The 22,148-nt window shown below is 49.0% G+C and overlaps 1 protein-coding gene across 1 annotated transcript; it reads left to right on the forward strand.

The window, feature by feature from the left end:
• The first annotated feature begins 11,977 nt into the window (after positions 1-11,977).
• On the forward strand, positions 11,978-20,682 carry LOC122381901 (neuropeptide Y receptor type 5-like). The gene is made up of 2 exons (XM_043366675.1): positions 11,978-12,494; positions 18,493-20,682. The coding sequence occupies exon 2, from the start codon at positions 18,822-18,824 to the stop codon at positions 20,100-20,102; it is 1,281 nt and encodes a 426-aa protein (XP_043222610.1). The 5' UTR covers positions 11,978-12,494; positions 18,493-18,821; the 3' UTR covers positions 20,103-20,682.
• Positions 20,683-22,148: the final 1,466 nt, after the last annotated feature.

Here is a 22,148-nt window from a genome sequence, read left to right on the forward strand (position 1 = left end):
CGTAGAAACAGCCGGACGCGGCCGTCCATCATATCCCCGCCGCCAATGTGTCTACTGCATCTGCTGTAGGCGTGCGGCACGTGCCTTCTGATGGGCGCCAGGGTGTCTGCACTCTGCAGTTCCCGTCACGCCCACTCTCCTCTCTGCAATGCAGCTCGGATGTGATTTGCGCCGCCTCTGCAGCAGTTCTGACGGCTCGGCTCGCTCTCAGGCCACACGTGGCTCTCGATTCCCGGCAGGCTTGAGCGTCTGAGAGGCTACAAATCCCCGAACTTTGCGCATTTTCAGGCCGGTCAGTGTGGCAACTATCGGTTGATTTGGTCCGATACGACCGAACTGCAGTGCGATATTGACGCGCTGAGAGCCGATGCTGTCGAATGCAGTCTCCTTCCGTCCAGGCCGGTCGGAATGACGGCTGGTCTGGGAAGGCGGACAGCTGGTCTGGAAAGACTGACCAATGACGGCTGGTCTGGTCAGGCGTACTAGTGACGGTCTGGTCAGACGTACTAGTGACTGTCTGGTCAGACGGACGGAGTAACGGCTGGTCTGGTCAGACGGACGGAGTAACGGCTGGTTAGACAGACGGACGGAGTGACGGCTGGTTAGACAGACGGACGGAGTGACGGCTGGTTAGACAGACGGACGGAGTGACGGCTGGTTAGACAGACGGACGGAGTAACGGCTGGTTAGACAGACGGCTGATGATCAGGGCGTCCCCGTCACCAATTTTAGCTGCTTTCTCTCTGATGCCTACAGGAGAGCTAGACGTGATCGTAGAATCTCCCAGAATCTCCCGACCCTTGCACGTCAAGCGTATGTTCGGAGTCTTTGGGTACCTAACTATGGCTCAGTGACGTGTCAAAAGAAGATTGATTATAAGAAATGATCTGTTTGTTATTCATCACTATCTCTGAGACAATTTCTGTATATAGGTGTCGATCTACATGGGACTGGTGGGTAGGGCCCACGCCGTTAACCCGCGCCCGGCTGGGGGTCCTGGATTTCCACGCCCTGCAGCTGGGGGGGGGGGGTTTGAACACCCCATCTAACTCGGCTCCTGGGCCACGTAGCGATACGCGGAAGGCGGCGTTCGAAAGAGCGTAAAAAATAATGAGGAAATCACTTCGGTTAATTTTTTGGTCAGGTCAGAGGTCAGGTCACCAGAGGTCATTGAAGGCAAAATTTCGCCGATTTCCAGGTCGAATGTCAACAGTTTCCAAGAAGCCAACGCATAACTCGGGAACCAATAGAGCTACAGCGCCGCGGAAAAGCGCATTCGATAGCCCTATTAACGCCCTTTCTGAATAATCTTCTCAGATTTGACCTAACGTCAACGGTTTTGCCTGCAGGGGGCAAAAACTGCAAAAATAGCCGATTTTTTCGGAAAAAGTTTTTCTGCAATAACTATTGACCCAAGCCTTGTACGAGCTTACTTTTACCGGCATCGTGTTCCTCTCGTCAAGACGCATCAAATGAACTATAACTTGACCTTGAAAGGTCAACTTGAAAATTTGACCTCAGGTCAAGGTCATGACCTGACCGGAAAGGGTCATGTTGCATATCAGTCGATCCGTATCGTCGATCTGAACACATCTAAGGCGTTTTCATCGCTCTAGCATGCCTCTATCAAAAGTTATTTGCGAAAAACTGTTAGATACCATTCGTGACCTAAGATGACCTCAGGGCATAAACAGGGGTCACGGACACCATTTTCATGTTCAGTGTGTCTAAACCACTTGTAATTCAGTGTTTGGGAGTGTTTATAATGTCTTTCGTTCAAAAGAGGCGCATTTCAATTTTCTCCCATTGACTTATAGGGGCATTCCACGTCAACCCAGTAAACATGCCGACGTCGGCCCGACGTCGGCCGACGTCGGGGTGACGTCGGCAACTCGGCATGGGCATGCCGACGTCGGCCCGACGTCGGTCCAACCTCGGCACGACGTCGGCTGGATGTCGGATATGCCCGCATGTTCCGACGTCCAGCCGAGGTCCAGCCGACGTCGGGCCGACGTCGGACCGAGATCAATTGCTGAGGTCCAGCCGACGTCGGGCCGACGTCGGGGCGACGTCGGACCGACATCGGCCGCTGTTTTGACCGTTAAATAATATAAAATACATGTTTCGTGTTTCATAAAGAGCTTCTGTATTCAAAATATCCTCAGGAAACTCAAATCTTCCTCCACGCCGCAACCCCCTGATCCGGACTGGACGGGAAACTTTATCCCATTTGGAATTGCCCGTAAGCCGAGCTCGCCCGTAGCCGGGTGCGGTGAGTGCTTGGGGGCTGCTCGGCCTATCCTTTGGTCAGGCTCAGCCCCGGCAACTCACCAGGGCCGGACCCAGTTCGTATAGAAAGGCCAGTCGGCAAGTGTCACTTTGCCAAAGTGCCACTTATCAAAGGGACACTTTGGGAAACGTTGGTGCAGGTGTGTAAGAGTGGCTATATGAATCCATTGTGGGGTCGCCCTTTCCAATAAGTGTCACGTAACAGCAATGGGACCAGGGACTCTATATGAACTGGACCCAGGGTGCTCGCCAAGAAGACCAATGTCTCCATCCTATGATCCTTCCGGCTCTGAAATGGTCTTGTCAGACCGAAAGGGCATAACCCAACAAAACAAACCAAATTCGTTAGCTGGCTGCGTGGTGTAGTGGTTAGCGCACTAACCTCACGTTCGATTGACACGGGGTTCGAATCCCATCGCCGGCTGGTGCTTTTGGCGTGTTGTCCCAGTAAACCTGCCGACGTCGGCGACTGGGGGGCTCGAATCCCGCCGCCGGTTGATATTTTGGGCGCGTTGTCCCAATAAACATGCCGACGTCGGCCCCATCGGTCCAACGACCAACGATCTCGTCAACCTCGGCAAACGATCTCGGCCCGACGTCGGCTCGACGTCGGCTGGACTTCGGCTGGACGTCGGAACATGCGGGCATATCCGACGTCCAGCCGATGTCGGGCCGAGGTTGAACAGACGTTGGGCCGACGTCGGGCCGAGCCTCGGCCCGACGTCGGGCCGACGTCGTCATGTTTACTGGGAAGTGAGACAAAAAATGACCATTTTGAACCTCACCTCCTCCGATTTTTGCGAAACTTTGTGAAACTACTCATCTTATATGTAAAAAGAAAGGAGACATACTTTTGTCAAGATATGACGTCACGTTTCCTAGATACACGTCATCAAACATTGACTTAGGCAAGGCACATTATCATCTTTAAAGCGTCATACCCATTGAAGTTTTAGACATATCACCATGAGACAAAGTGTGAAATGGAGGGAATAGATCAGGCTTTAATTTGAGGATTACAATATTGACGTAATTAGCTAATTAATGAACTAAATTAAAATTCAAAAAATAAATTTTGATTTTCTGAAAAATGGGTACCCTTCGATTTTGCTGATTTTTACATACCTATTTTATTCTTCCATACATTAGCTACATCTTATAAAAAATCTAGAATGGGCCGACGTCTACGTAACTGTCTTTTTGACTTCGTAATGTCTGGCACTCGCGTGTTTCGTTTTAGCAACCAAGGAGAGGCGCTACCCGGAGATGCTTCTTTCTACCCCAAACCAAAGCAAACGCAAACCTAGCGTTACCTGACGTGACCTGACCTAATCTAACACGCGTAAATATGTACAGCCCTCACGGCAGTTGCCGACTGGCCAAATGCTACTTAAATATGTACGAACATTAGCCCTCATGACATTTGCCGGCTGGCCAGATGCTAGGGGAAGTTGGGGCAATGCCGGAGTTGGGGCAAAGCCGAAATTCGAGATATTTCTAAAACCATACGACATGGATGCCACGTCTCAGTGATGCTCTGAAGCTTAAGTGACTACAATTATCGCATGTTTGTTACGAGTCGTTATTTGGAATACTTCGGCTGTGAGGGCGCCAAAAGCGTTTTCAAGGTACGTTTCTCTTGTACTACATGCGCCTTTGAAGCTGCATTTCTTACTCATTATGCTACCGTTTGTCTGGCCAATTCGGTCAAGTAATCTTCAGCATGTCTTTGCATAAGTGTGCTGCCTATTTGAAATTTATACAGCTCGTTTAAAAGTTATGGGCCTGCAAATGAAAGTATGGCTGGCTGGGGTAATGCCGAAAACGTGCTATTACGCACGTTAAAGCACGCTACGTGGACTTTACTGCTGTAGAATAGCAACGCGTATTTTTAGTCAAACAAATTACACTTTCAGCCGGCACAACGGCCTGTTACCTATAAGGAATGATTTACCTGGCATTTTCTTATTATATCACACAATTGTAACTTCCAGTGTGCACCAAGCGTCCTCAAGCTCCTAAAACGCGTGTCAGCTTTGATGAATTTTGGATAAAGTTTGAGATAAATTGGCAAAACATCAATGTCGGCATTCCTCGTAGATCATTTATCCTATTTTCGGCTTTCCCCGCAGTCCGGGGCAACGCCGAAAAAGTCAGTTCTTTGATATTTTTAGTTTTTGCGCTTAACGGTATGCGAATTCATCAAATGCGCCTGGTATGTTTGAAAGACAGAAGACTGGCCTCTCGAATGACGCCAACAAGAATAGCTTATGTTGTCTACCTTGCGTGCTACGGGCGTCAGAAAAAAAGTAATCGGCGTTCCCCCAACTTCCCCTACTTAAAGGGACCCTCCCACCTTAACATTAGTTTTGAGTTGAGATAGCCAAGTTTGCGGCCAGGCTCAGAAACCACCATTTATCCTGGTCGCAACCCCCGCAGCTTTATGGTGTTCAAGAAATTTCTTCCCTTTACTTGCAGGGTGGGACCAGCGTGGTCCCTATCTCTTAACCATTACGGGAATCTGATGACGTCATCAGGCTTTCGAACGTCTGTTAAATGTTTGACTAAAACGTTTTGTAGCACGCGGCGGTATATGCTGCTTTGCGCGCAACAAATGCCGCACTTTCAAATAAAGTCGCTAGGAACAGCGGAGATCCCAAAAAGTAAACAAAAGTAAAAGTCTAATATCTTGAAAACCGGTGAATATTTTTGGATGAAATTTAGTAGATATTCGTTTTTGCTCTTTCTAAACCGAGCGACATCACTTTCATGCCAATTCATTAACTTTTTTGAAGGTGAGAGGGTCCCTTTAAAAAACGAATGCGTGTTAAAACACTTGAGGCTGACCGGCCACGAGCCAGCCACCTTATAAGATTACGAGGTGGGTACACTCGGCACACTAACTACTAAGCCACGAAGATAGCTGGTCATCGCGGAGATGTAAGCCAGTTTTTTTTTAATGATGCAGTTGGGCATTCTCTGGGCAGCGCCTCTCTTTGGTTGCAAAAAGAAAATACGCCTGACTCTCCCAGCGCTAGGGGAGAAAGGCCCGGTTTAGCCAAAAAAGGTATAAAAAAACGGAATTTTAAATTGTAGGTGGGGCGGTGGGGAGCTTTATCGTGTGCCAATTTCATGGCCCTATATCAATATCTTCAAGATCAAATGAGGTTAATCGTGATGAAATTTGCTATGGTGACTATTTTGCGTTTATACGCCCATAGCTCTAAGAGTTACTGGCCGATTTTCCTATTTTTTCCTTTACACGACATTTGTAATGTTATGATAATCTCTAGTTAATCTAACCATAAATTTGGCAGTTAGTGGCCTGCTAAGAGTAAGATGTAGCCGGCAAAGGCGGGGATCGGCCGACGCGGGAAACGTTTCAGTCACAGATTGTGTTTGCACCCTAATAATTCAATTTTTACCAGTTCATTTCCGTATTTAGGTATTTGACCAGTATAACGCCTTATGGGGCGACTAACGGAGCGAGCGAGAGGGTGGGCCTTGCACGTGCGAAATTTCGAGGGGGTACCTCCAACTGACTTGTGCACGGCACCCTACTAGCCGGTCTCTAGCGATGTGCCAAATTTGAGCACAATCGGCCCAGCCGTTCTCGAGATCTGGAAGCGGCACCCTGCACGTGCGCACGTGCAAAATGGGTCCCAACTGACTTGTGCACGGCACCCTACTAACTGGTCCCTAACCGTGTACCAAATTTGAGCGCCATCGGTCCAGCCGTTCTCGAGATCTGGAAACGACCCCTGCACGTGCGCACGTGCAGCAGCACCCCAACCTAAACACATGCAGATGAATTATCTGATGGAGACCTAACTGTGTACCGAGTTTCAATTCAATCGGCCCAACCGTTGTGCCGTTATTGAGGTTGCAATTTTGGGGTTCTTAAAAAATGTCCAACTTTACCACGCGCCACGTGCGGTGGTTGGCAAGAACACATGGTGGCTATCACACCACAGAACTTTTACGTCCAAGTGACATTCAGTAAAGAAGACCGCTTGTCAATCGGATGTCCCGTTCCTAAGATATTAGCTTTTGAAGAGCGTCGGCCGGCCGCTCATACTCAGAAATTTCCGTTAATCTAAGGAAAGACTCCGCTCGCTTCGCTCGCTCCGTAACCATTAGATTGCCTGTACATTTTAAGCCTTCACCTAAAATTTGACACGAATCGATCATAATCAGCGGTAAGAAACGCAGTGCAAAGATGGAACCGTCCCGCGCCGGCACAGTCTACCATTCAGGCGGCAACGGCCGGCGCCGGCCGCCGTGCCGCTCCGGCAAGACGTTTGACTTTACACCGCTATTACTAGAAAAGTTGTGGACCGATTTAACTATTGCTTGCACGGGAGGATTTGCAATTCAATTCTGGACAGATGCTGAGAGTTTGACGTTAATATAATAATTATGGCGTGAGTTATTGGCGAAAAACAGGTGGGGTTGGCGAAATCCGCCCCTTCCATCGCCCGTGCTACGTTGCTATACTTGTTGCTATATCATCCAAAGTTATCGTTGGCCCACTCTAATTTCCTCAGCACGTATGCCTTACGTGTAGTGGAAGACAATATCTAAATTTGAGCCAAATCAAAGGGTACCCATTTCTCACAAATTAGATTTTAAAAATTTAATTCAAAATAAAATAAATTCAAAATCACCAAAAAATGTTGAAATTGCCAAATTTAACTAGCATAACTCCTTATGTACACGTTTCAGTTTGTTTGAAATTAATATAGTTCGTTTTTCTTAAGTTTGCCCCTCACTGTAAACGTCTTTTTGAACATAGCACGAGAATTGCTAGCTGAATTACTGAGAAAACTGGTTGGCGCACACTGATTTGACAAGATTTCACAGACGATCAATTTCATCAAATTTATTTACTATTTCACAGACTCGTAAATCGTATTTGCCAATACCTACAGGCCCACAGGGATAGACGATTCCTCAGGAATTATGTCTGAACTAATAAATAAATTGCACGGCGCTTAACATAACGTCAAATCGTCGGTGTTCAAAACTTATTTTTGAAAATATTATTCATATCTACAATACAATGTGCGCTAACCAGTTTTCTCAGTAATTCAGCTAGCAATTCTCGTGCTGTGTTCAAAGAGACGTTTACAGTGAGGGGCAAACTTAAGAAAAACGAACTATAGCTTCAAAAATGTTGAAGCTATAGATCTTTCAAGATTGCAATACACGTCCAATTCTGCTAAAAAAGCAGAAGTTTAGCGGCTTGTATCTCTGTAGCCCGAGGGCATATGACAAAATCCTTTGACCCTCAGAGGTTTCACCCAATAGCCAACAAGTATACCAAGTTTGAACAAAATCGCAGAGGTGGCCGATTTTGGCTGTCCCGGTTGACATGGAATGCCCCTATAATGGGGAGGTCGCAAAATTGACCTGACCTTAGGTCATTGATATCAAAATTCTGATATATACCTTTTGTACATGCTATTGCTCTTAGCAATCGCTGAAAGTTTCAAAGCGATCGGTCACTCGGTGTAGCTATGACAGACTTTGAAACTTTTTATGAGGTGAGGTCACTTCAAGTGACCTGGTGACCTGACCTTGAATGACCTTGGTCTGAAATTTTCACAACATGTGTAGTATTGATGTATGATAAGGTGTACCAAAAACGGCGGCGCTCCGCGCCGCCGTTTTTGAGATATTCGCGAAAAACCACAAGGGAGGGCGCGGGTTAAAATTATTATTGTAATTTGTAACACCACCTCTACGACGATTGACGATGCATGGTACGGCCCCGTGGACTCGAGATCGTCACTTCATCGGGCATGGGAGGCACGTCATCTTCAAAAGATTGTCAATTTATTTCACAACGCCTGTGGGAGTCGTATATGAGAGTAATTGCTATCATAAGGTCTCTGTCCCCACTGACCGGCACACAGAAGCAGTATAAGTTCCTGTTCCTAGCTGTCCTTGACCTTCTCACCTACCCATTGAATTTTTAACCTCAAACGTGAAACGAACCGGCTGTGTAACGCTGCTGCATTGCATCATAATTGTGTTATGGTAAATTTGACTTCTGAGTTACACTGTTAGCGAACTTGTTTTTAAGGCAGCGTGGGCATCAAAGGCTATTAGGTATAAGCGATATTTGACGACTACCAAACGATGTATACCGACATTATGCGTACCAACGTTCATATACGCAAGCAGGGTAACGTGCTGGGAATGGCGCCACTTTTAAATATATTATTTCAACCTATAGGCTTCGGGTCATTTGTCAACTGATGTATCGTATCATGCATAATAGCTTACCAAGGCCATTATAGTCAATTCAGCATTCTTGGTTTGGAGACCTCTCCATTTTATCATCTTTCGCACAATAAAACCATCGTTATGCCCATTTATTCATATGGCTTGATTGGGCTGAATTGTGTGCTGCCCCTGGTTGCACTGGTGTGAACGGTGAAGGACCGCCATTTATACCATTTCGCCTTCTTTCTTTCCTCGTTTCCGGTCACTCGGTGCGCTGTTTCGGCAGCAGTGCGGCCCGCTGGTCTCTCGTCCCCTGCCGATGTCCGGTGCCTGCCTGCCGTCTGTCTGGCCTCGGTGGCTGCAGGTCGGAGCGCCAGCCGCGCCGGCAGTCTGGACTATCCGTCTCTGGCCTGTCCCCTGCACTCGCCGCTGGCACCGACAGCGACCCTAGGTCACAGCTGGATTGACCCGCGGCTGCGACCGTGGCCCATGGCAACCGACCCGCCTCGAGCGGCTCTGCCACCGCCCCCTCACCGGGTGATGCCTTTAATGAGAACAATAATACAAACGGTTCAGTCTTCAATGAAGCAGGCAAGTCTTGCGACTTCATGTAGAATACAACATAAATAAATGCACAGACGACATCAAATAGTTCATGGGCTATTTTTTTTTTTTTGCTGCCTACTGGAGAAGACTCGCATAATTGAAATACCAACCTATTATTACTTTATTCAACAGCCTACACCATTTCCCAGTGGAATTACACATGTATGTAAGTAGGTACGTCTGCGATCTGAGCCGGGCTTGCCTATAACTCTGATTTTGCTTTTGGTGCACCGCCTGGTTATAGGCATAGCTTCTATAGCCCTGAATATGTATATCTTTTCCGCCCATTTCCGTCCATGGAATCAATTGCCCTCCTTTTTATTATCTTGTTTATGTCTTGGTTCTACCACTCTCCTGTCGGTGCTGGAAGGGTAAGTGGGCGACAACCAGTCTGGCTCTGCATGCTATAGTGCTATACGTATCCTTTAGCTTTGGCCCAGTCGGAGCTGGGCCGCGGCTATTGACCAATCGGAAGGTTCGTCCACTCTGGCTTTGTTGGCGGTCTCTTCATCATGAGGCCATTCAGATGGAGAGGACATGTCCGGCTGAGTGATATGGTTAGGAGAGCTCGGACTCGGCAGTGCATCCGCCTATGGAGTGGCGCGCGGGCCACCCATCGGCACCGGCGGCGGCGCGCGGCGCAGTGCGCAGCTCGGGGTGGCGCAGCGGGAGGGCCATGTATGTAAGTGCCACAGGAGGGCTATATGTATGTAAGTGCCGGAAGGTTCCGCTGCGCGTCTGGGGCCTGGGAGAGGTCGGAGCATGCATTACCGAGTTCTTCGAATTGGTAACGAGAGTCGAACAGCACTTCAAGGGCCGTGACTCAGGCAGCTGTCCTCTCAGACAGGCTTAGAGGCACACGGCGGTTTATAGGTGCCCCCTGAGCCGGTGCCGGTAGCTGGTTATTCAAGCGGAACTGAAGGCGAGGTGGCTCTCAAGGTAATGAATGCTTTTGAGAGCATGCAGCGCGGGGGCCGATATGTATGCCCCCGCGCTGCTGCTTTGCTAATCGCAGAGCTATGCTGTCTTGCGAATAGCAAAATTGAAACGGCTATTTTTTAGCTAATTTAAATTATTTTTTCCCAAGCAGGTACCTTGAACTAGAGGAGGATGGCGAAAAATATAAGAAGCAGCACTGAGTAAGGGTGCCTAATTTAAACATTATTTTATTTTTGCCACTTTGCAATCAAGTTTAATTAATACCTAAATGAAATATAACTATAACCTCGCCGATTCGTCCTTTGAAACCTTTGATGAATAAAATGAATGTTTTCCCCATACGTAGTTTTTATGCTCTATAAGTTATTTGCCGGTATGTGGAACGAGTCTTGGGGCAACAAAACATTTAAAGCTAATTGTTGTTATGTGCAATGTGATGCTAAGTGCATTTTGTTCATCCGCGGGACCGCGAGGCATACGCGCTTCGCCACTGACCTAGTTATGTATTTATTAGAAGACTACATGAGTAATGCGCCGTGTTTCATTCGTAACGAAGCATTCATGACTTCAGATAAACGAGCATGCATTTGTCTCGGATGTTTCGCTCTCCAGTGGGCGCATTGCATGGTGCATAAACGCTTTATAAACTGCATTTATGTATATACTTACCTAGCTACTCAGAAACACGATGCGTCCTTGCATTATAAAACCGCAATGCACGTGCCTGTAGCGTTGTATGATACTCAGCAGGACGTTGCCATAAAGGTTGCGCCCTTCATGCTGCCCTCGCTGAGATGCTGCGCACAGTCTAGCTGAGCAGGTTAACTGGTCCGATGCGCGATATATGTAAGTACTTATACAGTCCCTCTAACTGCCGCCGGTGCGATGGGCCGTCACGGACCGTCCAGAGGCGCCGTTAGCGTTATACATGTAGCAGCGGTACACAAACTGCCCCTCTCGGACGACCGCACAGGGTGAGTGTCGTACCCCCGGTGCACCGAGTAGCGGTCATCAGGTACGGGTACGGCCGGGACCCGAGCAGCTGACCAGCGCTCACCCAAACTTGATTCTAAGGCACAGAGCTGTGAAAATCTCGGCGCCAATCCGCAAAGCTGTATCAAGCTTGTCGATTTGTGTAATGGAATCCATTTGGCACACTGCGCTACACGGTCAACTGGGATACATTTGCGGTGCGCTGATCACAGGCCACCGGGTGCTGCCCGCTGTGACCCTCCCCGCAGCTGCCAGCCCCCACCCCCCCGCGTCCAGAACTGCTTGCCTCGACCCTCAAGAGCTGCCAGCTGCGGCACTCCGGAGCTGGCAGCTGCTACCCTCCGCAGCTGTCCGCTGCGGCCTCAACGGAGCTTCCAGCAACTACACACACCAGGCAGCTCCCTCGGGGATGCCTCCCTCCTCACCCCATGACCGCGGCCTCTGAGCGCCCATGCCGCTGCGCCGCCCCGGGCGCTGAGGGACCCCCCAGGGTCAGCGTCTGTTTTGCCCGAGTGTGCTCGACCGTGACCGGCCACTGACCCCGGTGCTCAATAACCAGTGCAGCAGGCAAAACAAGTGCCTTTTGGGGCTATCGGTTATCGGAAGGACTGGGTCAATAGTAAAAGCTCTCTGAGTCTCATCCACCAATTTTTGCGCCCTCTAATTTTGCGTTCCTCATCCCTGTTTCATTCAGTACAATCACCAGCAAATGAAGTGGAGACGAATCGCCTAATTTACTGCACGATCACATTCGTAAGCAAGCGTAGCTGTTAATGTAACCACAGCATATGAATATTTTCTGGAAATACCCATGCGACCGCTGCTAGAATTGCTTACCACCAAATGCTAACAGAGCTGTGTTATTCTGATTAACTGCACATTTTTGGGTTCCGATAGTGTTACTAGATCCTCTGACACTGGTCATTGTTTAGATACATACAGTCCATGTGCCCCGCACACTGTCACCCTGTGGCCGCTCGGCCACTCGGACATTCCTGCAGCTGTGAGTGACAGTGTGCCGCCGGCCTGGTGACCCACCGCTGTGCCTTTCTGGCCCTGAATACCCTCCCTCTCCGTCCCTCCGCCTCCCGTGCCGGCCGTCCTCCGGGGCCGACCGGCGCGAACAACACCGCCCCGCCGCGGGACACGCCGACTCCGACGCGGCCCGGCCCGTCGGCGGCGGCGGCGCGCGTCGCGCTCGACGCAGCAGTGCCGACCAACAGGTGTGGTGCGGTCGCCGGCGGCGCCAGCGGCAGTGTCGGCCCGTCGCCCCCCGACCGCAGACCGGTGACGCCGATCAGCGTCGATCGCGACGGTCCGAGCCTCGTCGACGGTGACGATCCTGAGTCGGGACGGCTGGCGTCGTCCGGAGCCGGAGTCGACGGCGACGCGGCAGGCCGTCAGAGGAGGCGACACGAACCGGGAACACATTCCAAGTAAGGAGGGCTTTGGTGGATGGTCGCTGTAGAAGGAGCAATCGTACATACATCACAGCTAGTTAGATATTATCGCGAAGCGTACCTATGTCGTATGGTCTGATTAGGCAAATGTCTTACCTCTTGCACCGGTTCAAAATTAAACGTTTTGCTACATCAGTAACGTGAATACAGGAAAAGGCGTTTCGTTTAATTTTTACTAATTATTCAACCAAGTTTTAATAATCCTAACTTCCTGATTACACTAGGATTAAACACGTACTGAAAAGTTGGATGCAGCATCGCACAGAACGTTTCAATTTTAAATTTTTGTGCATTTGACTTGCCGACTTCTAGGATGTTTTGGAATATGATAGAGCCTACCATTACGATTACCTAATTAATTATGTGATTATACAATTGTAGCTTTTGTGCGGCTTGTTACCACAGCCACTTGAGTTGCATCTCACGAAAGATGTAGAGGTGTTTTATTCACTAAAATCATTCATTTGAATCAATCTAAGTCATTTTAGCTATCATCAACCGCTGAATAAGTGTTTCAAAAAGCGAAATAGGCAACATATTTGTCAACAATCACATAATTTAAAGCCAGCATGTGTCAACGTCGGCCAAGATCATTCGCTGTGTCATCTAAGGTCAGCATCTTCTAAATTATTTGTGTTGAAAAGATTCGAAGCGGCTTGATACGTAAGCGTTGTCGGGTATCAATATTTATGTATGCTGCGAGAAAAATTGAATACTGATGCTGCAGCTACTAAAAACGAAGAACCAATTATTGATCATTGATCTAGAAATTGAGATCACCGTGTGACTTGCAGCAGTTCAAATTGGGCACCGTGGAGTGTGGACCTCCTTAATTGGAGACTACCTATAATATGCATGTTCGTTTTCACATTTATTCGGATCTCTTGATTGTTTTAAACAAATATGGGAGAGAACGAACCGTCTAGGATGCATCACGAACACCTCAATGTGTCACCGCTAAAGTGATAATGTTTGCTTTCGCGCCTTTTTCAGCATCTGATCTTTACGCCATCAAACTGAACAAATTTTAAAAATACTAGATGTCGCATTGCGACATGAATTAGCCCTTGTAAGACATTTGCATACAATTAGGACGCCCAAATTGGAGTGTCACACATGGTACCGGATTACGTTCACGTAGAAAATACATCTAATAATCCATCTCTTGCGGTACCGCTCTACCATTTAGGCAGCAGATGCATGTCACTATTTGTAAATAGTTGAGATGGATGGACGTGTCGAAAAGGGAGGCAGCGATTCGCCATTATTATTCCGCAACGAAGACAGTGTTTACATTTGCTTCACGTGCAAAGAGAGAAAATTATCAGATGTCGTTTAACTGATTTGTTAAACGTTAGTGACGATTAACAATCTGTCTCTGCTTCTCTTTGTCTCTGGCTCTGCTGTAATATGTCGTATTTTTCATATAAGATGTATTTTTTTACCTTAAAGCGCCCGGAAAGATAGGCGGTACGGGATAAAATTATTAAACCGCTCTTAGGTAGAAAAAACTTTTAAACGTCTCGTCTATCGGCTTGACGTTTAAAAGATTTGTTCTATACCTACTCGCGGTTACCGTAGACAATGTTTACAATTGCTTCACGTGCAAAGAGAGAAAATTATCAGATGTCGTTTAACTGATTTGTGTTAAATCGCTAGTGACGATTAACAAACTGTTAAACGTCTAGTAGAAATTTCTGCCATTTTACCGTCTCGTTATTTTCACCAGTATGCGCAGGGAAACGCAATGAAACATCATTTTTCTTTTCTTTTCTAGTTCTATTTTGGACTTCATCTTCAATGTATCTGTCAATTTTAGACCGATCACATTGTTTGGACCGTTTTCAAAGCTTCATCTGTCTCTGCTTCTCGTTGTCTCTGGCTCTGCTGAAATATGTTGTATTTTATATAAAAATTATTTTTTTACCTATAACTTCCGAAAGATATCGGCGGTACGGGATACAATTATTAAACCGCTCTAGGTAGAAAAATCTTTTAAACGTCTCGCCTATCGGCTCGACGTTTAAAAGATTTGTTCTACCTACTCGCGATTTAATATATATTACCACGAGTAGGTAGAACAAATCTTTTAAACGTCGAACCGACTTACGAGCGGTTTAATAATTTTATCCCGTACCGCTGATTCTTTTCGGGCGCTTAAAGGTAAAAAATACATTTTATTTAAAAATACGACACATTTAGCAGAGCCAGAGACAAAGAGAAGCAGACAGTTAAAGCTCTGAAAACGGTCCAGACAATGTGCTCGGTCTGGAATTGACAGGTTCATTGAAGCACAAGTCGCAAATACAAATAAAAAAGAAAAAGAATGTTTCATTGCGTTTCCCTGCGCATACTGGTGAAAATAACAAGACAGTCAAATGGAAGAAATGTCTACTGGACGTTTAACAATTTGTTAATCGTCACTAGACGTTTAACAAAACAGTCAAACGACATCTCTTAATTTTCTCTCTTTGCACGTGAAGCAATTGTAAACACTGTCTTCGGTGCGGGATAATAATTTTATCTTGTACCGCCGATATCTTGCAGCGCTTTAAGGTAAAAAAAAACATTTTATATAAACAATACGACATATTTCAGCAGAGACAGAGACAAAGAGAAGCAGAGACAGATGAAGCTTTAAAATACGGCTCAGATAATGCTATGTCTGAAATTGACAGGTTCATTCAAGATCAAGACCCAAATCCAACTAAAAAAGGAAAGGAAAATGATGTTTCATTGCGTTTCACTGCGCATACTGGTAAAAATAGCGAGACGGTCAAATGGCAGAAATGTCAGTTTGTTTATCGTCACTAAAGTGCGTTTATTATATATTATCCCGCACCGAAGACAGCATTTACATACAACTGCTTTACGTGCAAAAAGAGAAAATTATCAGATGTCATGTAACTGATTTGTTTAACGTCTAGACGATTAACAAATCAGTTGCATGACATCTGATAATTTTCTCTCTTTGCACGTGAAGCAATGGTAAATACTGTCTACAGTGCGGGATAATCGGAGATAATGTCTGATAATTTGGTACCTATTTCGGATAAATAAGCAACTAATTCAGCCTAAGCTAAATACCACTAAGAATTAACTTTGAACCTAATTTGACCAAATCGCACTAAATGTGACCAAATATGCCGTCATGAAAACGGCTACTGTGATGGAGCTAGGTTGCATTACTTTTCAGATATCAAAGGAATTGAATAAAATGCACCGAAAGTTTCGCCCGTCTTTTTACTAATCAGGGGGCTATAATTAAATCATTAGGGGAGGCATCAGGCAAAGAGGATCGATTGGGTCATTGTTTTAAAGTTTGTAACGGAACACGTCGTTTATAAATTGGCAAAGACAAAAATCATTATATGAAAGACTTGTCATGCAAACAGCATCACCTGTCAGAATGTCAGTGCTTTCTTTTTGCCTTTTATGGAATGACATGTGCTGTCTCTCGAAAACAAGTACCTAATTAACTACATTCATAAGCTAAAACGGCTTTTAAGCGAAAGGGGCACTGCCGAGGTGCCTTAGATTTGCCTTTCGGTGCATAATGATTGATGATGTGGTTATTCCTAGCTAGAGAGTCTAGTGAACTGCAGCTGTTACATACGGGCAAGTACAAAACCAGACAAAAAGCTTGAATCGAATTACCGTAGTCACAATAATTTACCAAATTGCGACTGTAAATTTCGGGACACTCACCCAGTTTCTCTTGCCGTAGCGCAACGCAACTTCCTCGGCAAGGTCTGATCAAACGCAGCTGAATAATGTCCGCATAACTGCCAATGCAGCTCTGAAAACCGGAACTTAGTTTCTCATATACCTACACTCATAAAACACCATTTAACTACAAAGCCGCAAGATATACCATAAAATGAATTTACTGCTGATCCTGTCCATGTTTCGACAAAATCAGAATAGAATGCCCACATTTTAGATAACTACGTGAGCTTAAATGTAAGTTCGCGCTATATTGCATTGTCCAGATGGCCGGAACATGCTATCAACATCGGATTGTCACACGCGCCATCGTTCCGGCAACATTGCGGCAATCACCGCGCCGAGTGCCCGGTAACATTGCGGCAATCACCGCGCCGAGTGCGGCCAATGCGATTACCCCCCCCCCCCTCCATCTGAGGGAGGTATGCTGTACGTACACCGTCGATCGGGGGTGGGTGGGATGCCCGTGACCCCCGCCCCGCCCCCCCCCCCAACTGGGCGGTGCATTACGGTAATGGGCCGCCAATGTAAGGACGTGTCGATTCGTCAGCGGCTACCGAGCCGACGGGAGCGCGGGAACGCGCCCCAGGCGCCCCTGACACCAGCGACTGAGTCGGAACGCGCGCGAGGCGCCCCTGGCACCAGAGGGCGACGAGAGCTCAGGAACGCGTTCGGGGCGTCCCTGACACCAGCCGAGGTCGAGAGGAACACACATGAGCACGAGCAGCCCCTGGAACTTTCAAGAGGGTCGTTCCCCACTCAAAGGCGCCTTTTCTTACTACTGAGCTATTGGTGTCGCTTTGAGCCTATACCTCAATAGCGACTGAAAGGTTTATATTCAGATAGCACCATCCGTACGTTCACCGTTCCGTGCATCTATCCTCAGGATACTGAAATCCTTCTCCTCCACGCCGCAACCCCCTTCCGGGCTGGACAGGCAACTTTATCTCATGCGGGCTGCTCCCTTGGAGCGGCACCACTGCTCCCGAGGGAGCGCACCCCGTAACCGGGTGCAGTGAGTACCTTGGGGCTGGTCGGCCTGTCCTTCGGGATGGGCTCAGCCCCGGTGACTCACTAGGGTGCCTGCCCAGACCAATGTCTCCCCCTAATTCCTAACATCCTTCCGGCTCTGAAATGGTCTAATTGGACCGAAAGGGCCTAACCCAACAAAACAAAACAAAATCTGTACGTTCAAAACCCCTCTTAAAAGGGCTTACATATGCATTCAGAGACGAAATAGCATCATATCCTAGGATAACACATCGAATGTAGGGATTTCTGTCATCTATAGATGCATTGCATAATGCATGGCTATTAGGCATTCAAAACTGTAGGCATGAACTAAATGATAAAAACTTGACAGTTGTCAGTCCACTCGTGTCCGATATCCACATGCGTACATTCAAACCTGAAGCGAGAAAAAGCACAATGGAAAACACATTTCGTGGTTGATGTAGGATTGTGGAAATGTCTGCTGCTATTTTTTTAATTTGTGTGCCCTGTGTAGTGTGTATGTATTATCCCTGCATATGAAGATTGAAATGGATGATTGTTGAACATTTTAACAACTCATATCCGAAATTAACGCAATTGTAGTTCGCCATTGTCGCACAATTAATGCCATACCCAGTCACTCGCATGGAGCTTCCGTGACACTAACAGCTAAGGCACGCTTGCACAACAGTCGATAGTTGTTTGCCGAAGCTAATTTGTCTGCGTCTTGGCGACTCACTATTCCCGATGGGCTCGTAGCGTTCCGCTATATGCGGCGATCACCGGTGTCGCTCCAAACAGGCGCGTTATTGTCCGTGAATTAGCTGCCCACTGACGTGTAATTGGATCGGTGCGTGAGTGCCCCTCGGTCAGCTGTGAAGTAGACGTTCCTCGGAGACCATTTGGGTCGATTGTTTGACCACCGCGAACACCGGATGTGTGGTACTGACCGTCCCCGTCGGACGGTTCTGTGCCTCCCCGCTCCCCGGCCCGCCTCGTAGCGCAGCGCTGCTCATTAGAGGTGGCCATTAATCGGTGCCCGACCCTGATTGCCGGTCAGTTAGCAAATCACCGTAGTGATTGCCCGGGGAGGGGGACAGGAGGGGGGCAGTCAGCCACACATGTCGCGCGGCCGGCGCCTGAGTGGCGATTGCTCAGCGCTATTGCAGCGCTGGCGTGTGACAGCGCCGAGGAAATGGAAATACCGAGGCACTTCGGACAGTCACAGTATCAACTCACCTTTCCATTGTTTCAGGTGGCCAGTGGCCGCTGCGTGCAGTGACAAGAACTCCGGAGAAGCTGCGATCGAAGAGCTGAACGTTGAAGAATCACAACTACGAACACAATAAAGCACCCTCCTCCGATCCGATTTTGTCGGATTCGTCTGGTCCTGGGCTCTACAATCATCGACTGAGGATCATCTCAATCGGCCGAAGTCTCGAGTCAGCAGTCAGCACCCACTGTCTGATAACTGCTTCCGTCAGCTGAAGATCGTCCTCGCGCTTTCAGCCAGCGGATCTCCCAGTGAGTGAGTCTGTCATTCCGTGTCGGCAAGCCGCCCGGCCAGTCGGACAGCACCGCGCCATGTCGTCCACTGAATCCACCACGCAGTTCATCCCCTGGAGCGTCAGCACGTCCAACAGCTCCCAGGTGCGCGAGGTCATCCTGGACGTGCTGGGCAAGAAGGCCGACAGTCCCAACGCCTCGCAGACCGTGGACGAGTGGGTGCGCAAGATCAACAACCAGGTGACGATCGGCGCTGACCACTCTCCTGCGGTGTCGACGCTGCTGCAGGTGCTCTACTGGACGCTGATCGTGGCCGGCATCACCATCAACCTGCTGATCTGGTTCATCTTCATCAAGAAGCCCAAGCTGCGCACGACCCGCAACGCGTTCATCGTGAACCTGTGCACCTCGGACATCCTGCTCTGCTGCATCACAATGCCGTTCACGCTCGAGTTCATCATCGAGGCCAAGTGGACGTTCGGCCTGTATCTGTGCAAGCTGATGCCGCTGATCCAGTGTAGCAACATCCTGGTCGCCACCGGGACCGTCATCATCATCGCGCTGGACCGCTACAACACCATCGTCAAGAGTCCGTGCTCGTGTCCGAAGCGTCTGCCGCCGGTGGTGTACATCTGCTGTCTGTGGCTGGTCTCGCTGGCACTCAGCTCTCCGCTCTGGATGTTCTACGAGACTGAGCAGGTGCTGTTCCCGGACGCGCGCTGGCACGGCGGCCGCACCTTCTACGTTCTCTACGAGGTGTGCAGCGAGAAGTGGCCCAACCACGCGTCCCGGCTGGCCGTCACGTTCGGCCTGCTGGTCATCCAGTACCTGGCGCCTATCGTCACGCTGGCCGTCACACACTCGCGCATCAAGGCCTTCCTGCACCAGCACATGGCCAACGGCAGCATCGGTAACCGGATCAAGACAGAGATCCAGCGGAACCGGCGCGTCACGCTGGTGCTCACTCTGATCGTGGCCGTGTACGCCGTCAGCTGGCTGCCCTACCACCTCTTCTCCGTGTCCGACGAGCTGCAGGCGGTCTGGGCCTCGTCGCGCAACTATAACCTGGTGTTCGCCATCTGCCACCTGCTGGCCATGACCAGCGCCGTCACCAACCCGGTGCTGTACGGCCTGCTCAACACCAACTTCCAGCGCGAGTGGCGCCAGCTGGTGCCGCGCGGCCTCAGCTCGCTGTGCCGCGGCTCGGAGACGCGGCGCTCCGAGCAGCCCAGCGGCGGGCCCACCAACACGGTGCCCATGCTGACCGTTCAGCGGCAGGACCAGCTGTCCTCCACGGCCGTCTCCATCCTGCCGACCACGGACCGGGCCGGCCGCCGGCGCAACGACACCCAGCTGTAAGTGTCGCCGACGTAACGGCTAACGACCAGACACCTAGCTGCAACTGCCGCCGGCGCAACGACACCCAGCTGTAGCTGCCTGCGGCCCAACGACACACAGATGTAGCTGCCGCAAGCACAACGACCAACGACTAAAGACACCCAGCTTTGACTGCCAGCGGCGCTCGATACCGACACCCGGCTGTAACTGCCGCAAACGTAACGACACGCTGCCGATAGCTGACTCCGACGTAACGTCTCGCAGCTGTAGCCGGTCGATCGGTGGTACCAGACCCAGCAAGACTGCGCTCGGACGTCTTCAAGGCAAAACAGACCCGGCAATCTACAGGTGAATAACTGCTCCCAATGCAGCCACTAAACTGTTCTAGTTCTCGCTTAGGCTTAGCATCAACCGGCGTGGCTATATGTTGTAAGCTTACATGTCAGTATGTCATTGAAGAAGTTAGTTCACTTTGACTGAAACAGCTAAGTACTCATTAATTATGTCTGAACGGATCCTGCTACTTCATAAGGAGTTGTTACTTGAATTGAATTTGTAACGACCAGGGCCTCGGCTAAGGAATTTTGACTACTGGGGCAAATCGTCAAAGTGTGTTGGCGTCCTGCTGGGGGGGGGGGGGGGGGTGAACACTAGCGGCTTTTCCTGCGGTTTTTCGCGCTTATCTCAAAAACAGCGGCGCTCCATCATCCATCAATTCTACAAGTGTTGTAAAAATTTCAGACCAAGGTCATTCAAGATCAGGTCACCAGGTCACTTCAAGTGACCTCACCTCATAAAATGTTTCAATGTATGCCGTAGCTACACCGAGTGACCGATCGCTTTGAAACTTTCAGCGATTGATAAGGGCAACAGCATGTACAAAATTTTTATCTCGGAATTCCCATATTGGTCACCTAAGGTCAGCTCAATTTTGCGACCTCAAGTCAATGGGTGAAAATTCAAAACCACCCCTTTTGGACGAAAGTTATTCTAAACACCAGGGTTGCGGAGTCGATAGTCATTTCAATGGAGTCGACTTTGACTCCGGAGTCGGTATTTTTTCGTCGACTCCGACTCCGACTCCGACTCCGGCAGACTTCGGCTGTTTTTAAATGATTCATGATGCATTTTAAATACTACACATGCCTGAGACATGTGCGTACTTGACAGATGCTATGTAGTAGTAATGCCCATTGTAAAATACGAGTAAAGACCCCCTCTCCCACCACACACGGGAATCCACCGTCACCACTGTTCTGAAACGAAACAAATTGTAGCACGATTAAGTATATTCTGAGCTCAATCGACATAGCACGTGGGTTCTCTGAGATTAGCCTCGAGCCTCGGATCTCGAGTACTACTATAAGTACATACCTACGGGCTATGACTACCAATGTCCAGTACCACAGCCTAGTACCACAGTATGGTAGGTATCTTGTATCCCGCTGCCACTTTACTGCCAGTTCGTGCGAAGGATCAGTATAGCCTCGACCAAGTCGGGTTTCATTGTCGACCGCGCGTCACTCAGGATGAACTTGAGAGCCGAAAACAGCCTTTCGACGCTCACTTGCGTGACTGGTAGTGCCGTCAAGGCACAAGCTGCATTTCGCACCTGAGACGGGAATGAAGAGCAGATAGCCTCGAACGCGTCCTTGCTTTTGACTCGGGGAAGATGTCGCACCTTCTCCAGGTCTTCACGTAGAGTCGACGTCAGCTCTGCGTCCGTCAACCGACGACGCTGTTGAAGGCGGTCCAGCGCCTGTTCCAGCTCATCTTCGCTGCTGGTGCTGCTGGCGTTGTTGCCAGTGCCGTCATTCGCTGCCCGCGCCGTCTGCTGGCTTCCTGGCTCGCCGCTGCCTTCCCCGTGGGACGTCTCGGGGCAGCGGATTTGGCTCTCACGCTCGACAATCCTGTTGAAAACCCGCTCAGCGTAGTTGAGATCAGCCTCATCAAGCAGAAGTCGGTAACGGAGGTCGACGTATACTGCCCCCAAGAACAGGTCACACTCAAAGAGCCTGCCCTGGCGTCGATCCATGGCAGCAGCGATGGCGGCAGCGAGCCTCGTGC

This window comes from Amphibalanus amphitrite, unplaced genomic scaffold (genome assembly GCF_019059575.1).
Source record: "Amphibalanus amphitrite isolate SeventyFive unplaced genomic scaffold, NRLGWU_Aamphi_draft 000129F_arrow, whole genome shotgun sequence".
In the NCBI taxonomy this organism is placed as follows: Eukaryota; Metazoa; Arthropoda; class Thecostraca; order Balanomorpha; family Balanidae; genus Amphibalanus; species Amphibalanus amphitrite.

Bases quoted from the DNA above. Each gene is read 5' to 3' on its own strand.
- LOC122381901 (XM_043366675.1), top strand. From the start codon at position 18,822: ATGTCGTCCACTGAATCCACCACGCAGTTCATCCCCTGGAGCGTCAGC.